A 4,753-nucleotide genomic window follows, 5' to 3' on the forward strand; every position below is an offset into this window, starting at 1 on the left:
AGAAAATGTAAATAAATATAAACTCTCAATGTAACAGACTAAATAATCAATAAAAAAATTATTGGGGGGGGGAAGGAAATCACATTTCCTAGATATTAATTAGCAGGGAGGGAGGGAGGGGAGAAAATGTAAATAAATATAAACTCTCAATGTAACAGACTAAATAATCAATAAAAAAATTATTGGGGGGGGAGGAAAAGGAAATCACATTTCCTAGATATTCATTAGTACTGAATCAAACATAACTGTGTGATTTCAGGCCAGGCTGAAAGTCCACTAATGTAATTCACCAAGAAGAACCAGGAGACTTTCTACCTTTGCAAGGAGTTAGGACCAAACTAGCCAGATCATTTTTGCAGGAGTCAAACTGATGTTCCCCTGACACAACTCACCTTTCCTGAAGCCACAAGGCAGCTGTGAATAACTTACTTCCCCAGTGCCTCAGGGATCAATTCAGCATGGCAACATGGTGTGGAGAAGGGGCTTCAGCCCCCCAAGCCATTTTTTGATCCGAATTGGGCCCTGCAGTGCTTGCGGAAGCCAGCTTCCTATAGCTGTCATGTGGTGGCAGGGAGGGTGAGTCCGGTCCAGAGAACCTCAACCTGGCTCATATAAAAACATCCTGCCCAGTTTCCAAGCACGTCAAGACCAATGTTCCCTCTAAGCTGTGGAGTATTGTGAGCAAAAATTCTACTTTGTGAGCTACTGGCATTAAAGTTGTGAGCCAGCGATTTGGCTGCTGCATAAATCAGTTTGCTTTGGAGCCATCCTTCCTGAGCTAAAATAAAAATGTGTGAGCCGGAAGCTAAAAATCTGTGAGCTGGCTCACACCAACTCAGCTTAGAGGGAACTATGGTCAAGACTCCCAAATATTTAACAAACCCAGTTGGGTATGTCTCCAAGATACCTATGCACCTGACTCTTTTCTTTCCAAGTCATATTACAAACATGGCAGTTTCCCCAGTTTGCATTCATCTTGAGCAGCCAAAAGCATTAGCGTGCAGCCAAATGTTTCAAACAACCATTCGCTTGAACGCAAAACTGTGCAGAGACAAAAGCAATTAGATTTGATTTAGGTCTACATAATAGTGTCATCATCTAGCCTGCCTTAATCTAGTTCCTCCACCACTCTCCCACCCCCACCCAGGAAATCCGCCATGAACAGCACATGCCCACAAATGATGGATAAAACCCTGCCCATGAATTAGAATATGAATGGCTTACTTAAGAGCAGGGAGAAGATTTGGACCAGGATCCAAAGAGAGACCAGAAGGGGAGAAGATAATAGCATGCACAAATGGAAGGGAGACATCTCAGGCGGGATCCAACCAGCTTCTCCAATTTCACTCAATTCTCCTCCACATTACAGCCTTCCTCCTACATGGCTTTTGCACCTGCAGGTCCCAGGATTCTCAGCATGGCCTTTTTGAGGCTATGCTGCCTCCTTCCTTTCTCATCAGTGCAAAAGCTAACTGGATCCACCTCTGATTTTGCCCCAGCCTTCACAGCTGTTGGGATCCAACCAGCTTTTCCAATCTCACTCAATTCTCCTCCACATTACACCCTTCCTCCCACATGGCTTTTGCACCTGCAGATCCCAGGATTCTCAGGATGGCCTTTTTGAGGCTATGCTGCCTCCTTCCTTTCTCATCAGTGCAAAAGCTAACTGGATCCACCTCTGATTTTGCCCCAGCCTTCACAGCTGTAACCAGGACAGGGATACTAATACCTTCAACCCCAAGCATATATCTGCTTTCTTTGGATCCTGGGATGTTGTCAAACATTGCCGGACTCGCTCAGTGACCTCTGCATCAACCGAAATAAACAAACAAAAAAGCAAGGTAAGCATACCAAACTGATCGATGCTTCGTAAATATCCTATCAGCGTTCTGCCGTCTCGGAGGAGGACCAAATGTTTCTCTAGGAGGGAGAAAAATCCAGATTAGTAGTCAGGTCACCTACAAATCAGCTCAAAGACAACCTGCACCAAGTAGACAGTTTTTTAGTGGTGGTGGTGATGGGGTTTTCCAAAACGGGTCTCCAGTTCAGAGCTTCCCAAACCAAACACGTCTCCAGCCAAGATATTACAGGCTTGTGTCTCCTCCTGCTGGTTCAGCTGAACACTGTTTCCCAAAATGACTTGAGGGAAACCTTCAAAAGCTCTCTGTAAATGAAAATTAACTATGCAAAAGATTAAAGGGGGAGCAGAGTTTCAGCTCAACTTGATTAAGGCATGAAAGAAGAGTTCTATGTGGCAGCTTCCAACCCTCTCTGAGACAGTCAGTGAGATTTAGAAGCAGGAGGTGTTGGGGGGGGACTCTCCACTGAATGCACAAAATGTTCTATCTTTTTAGGCATCTTGGAGGCACACACTCTAAATGGTACTGGAATGCTGCAAGCCAATTTGCACCTGATCTTCTATATAACTTTAAATGCCAGACACATAGGACCGCTGAAATCCATATAGTGGACCTACAGGGATATTCACCAGAGGAACAGAAATGGAAACAGAATCACATATACAGCCATTCTGACTTGTCCCTACAATGGAGGATCTCTCTGCTGAGCACAATTACATGCTCATGGTACAGTAATTGTTGTCACAGGCTATGTTATTGTAACACATGAAAAAGTATTAAAACCACTAACACCATACACACAAATCAAACATCACTGGTGCACTGCCAATAACTACTGAAGAATTTAAATCCTGCTTTATTCCCCAAAGGAGCCCAAAGCAACTAACAAAAAGATAAATTACAGTGTAAATACACCAAACAAAAAAGGGGTTAAGACTCTGTATTCTGTATATTGATAAGTATTCTTATCCAAAGGATGCCGGCTGCAAGTTACAAGGTCTAAGAGCCCCTTTGGCTCTTGCCCTTCAAGTCACAGTTTGATAGTACTGCAAGGAAAGGAAGCCAGACTTAGTTCAGCTGGAACTCAGCTGCTGCTGGCTTACTAGCCAGCAAGAGCTTCGTCAGTATTCACCTGTAAGGTACAACATCCATAGCCAGATCCATAGCCGCTACTGGTGGGAGCTAGATGCACAAGGTTTAGTTAACGTTATCTGACCCTTCATCCAAGGAGCTCAGGGTGATGATCTCTACCCTCATCATGTATCCTAACAGATCTGCAAGCAGGCCTGGACAAACACAGTCCTGATCTAGGAGCTACTGGCTAAAACTTTGGAGCCCGCTCCTTACTATCTGCCTATAGCTCTTCTCCCTACACCATGGCCACTGCCACTAGTGAACCAACATTTAGTCACCCAGGCAAATAAGCATTGAAAAGCTGTCCAGGCCTGCCTGCAAGATTAGTTAGTGTAAAGCAAATGTGAGTAGCTCAAGGTAAAGATCATGACAGAGTAAGGACCTGAAATCAAATGTTCCCAATTTGATGTTCCAACCACTGTAGCACACCAGCTACTTTTATTATCCAAATCCTTCTGTCCCAACCACAAAACTCTGACTTCTCTATTCCTAGTCAAGCCTGGCATTAGAACGGTCATATATGGTAGGCTGGGGAGATCAAACAGAATTTTATCTAATGATACCTCTGTTAAAATGAAATTTTAATTTGGGTCTAAGCGACAAGAAACACTACAGAGAAGAAAGGGACTGTGGGGTGGGGAGCATTTTACACATGTTCAGAGGTACTGTTATTACACATTGCAAGTTCCAGGGCTGAATACTGGCATTAAAAGCTAGCACCAAAGGCACTGATTTCTCACAATGTTCAAATTGACATTTACCCATCTCTACTACCACCCCTGCCCATGTTATACATCTGATGAAACAGACCCACCCATACTCCCAGCTCTATTTATGGAGGAGAGATCCTATTTGGTGACATATGACAATGGAAAAACCACTGTCCGCAATTTTGCGTTGCAAGATGGTTTGGGGAAGGGGTGCCTCTTCCCAAAATTTAGGTTGCATTAGCCTTCTGAACACCGTATGAATAAATGGACAACTAATAGAAAACTTATGATCAATTTTCTAGCACAACTCATGGTACCCGAAAAGCTACATAATTTATTGTGGTATTATGCACAATCAATTCATTAGTCTTTATGCTGCCACAAGACTAATTTATCACAGTATGAATCAACAGCTATAGCAAAGGTTACCTACTTTTCAACTGGCCCCTTTTGCTGTGCCTGGTAGAGTGACTTGGCTTGCAATATTAAAATGTTTATCCACTTGTCATGAAAAGCATCACCCACCATCACATATCAAATTGCAAAGAACTGCCAACCCTACTCCAACAGACCCTATCCCAAAATTAACCCTATGGTATAGGCATTCAAATACACCTGAGGCAATACAGTATTAGGATTACAGTGTTGTAGCAAGGAGACCTGGGTTCAAATCACCACTTGGCCATAAAGCTTACTAGACGATCTTGGGCTCAACCCCATTTTCAGCCTTAACCTATCACACAAGGCTGTAGACGAAGGGTAACTGCAAATTTCAGATGAAAGAATTAATAGCAGAAGTGTGAAAGCAAGCTTCAGCGTGGCAAACCAGTTCATCCATAAAAGCTCTTCCCCTTCTTTTGAAAAGGGAAACTGTCACCCTCCACCAGTACTAGGAAGCAAACCAATTTACTGTTGTGCCCACAGCAATCTAACTCCTTAGTACACTGCTAGCAATGCTGCTTAACGGCTTTGTGGGAACTAAACAAAGGCTCATTAAAACACCACATGTGAGAGAAAACAAGCAGCTCGTTTTTCTAATTCCCCCCCCCC

The 4,753-nt window shown here is 43.4% G+C and overlaps 1 protein-coding gene across 1 annotated transcript in view; it reads right to left on the bottom strand.

Moving 5' to 3' along the window:
• Nucleotides 1-3,758, bottom strand: part of LSM1 (LSM1 homolog, mRNA degradation associated) — a 16,473-nt gene extending 12,715 nt beyond the window's left edge. Inside the window, exons 1-2 of the mRNA XM_015425060.1 lie at nt 3,755-3,758; nt 1,852-1,920 (exon numbers count right to left, since the gene is read on the bottom strand). Of these exons, the coding sequence (XP_015280546.1) occupies nt 1,852-1,920; nt 3,755-3,758 (73 nt within the window). The remainder of the gene's footprint in view (nt 1-1,851; nt 1,921-3,754) is intronic.
• Nucleotides 3,759-4,753: the final 995 nt, after the last annotated feature.

Source organism: Gekko japonicus, unplaced genomic scaffold (genome assembly GCF_001447785.1).
Source record: "Gekko japonicus isolate JY-2015 unplaced genomic scaffold, Gekko_japonicus_V1.1 scaffold3300, whole genome shotgun sequence".
Classification (NCBI taxonomy): domain Eukaryota; kingdom Metazoa; phylum Chordata; class Lepidosauria; order Squamata; family Gekkonidae; genus Gekko; species Gekko japonicus.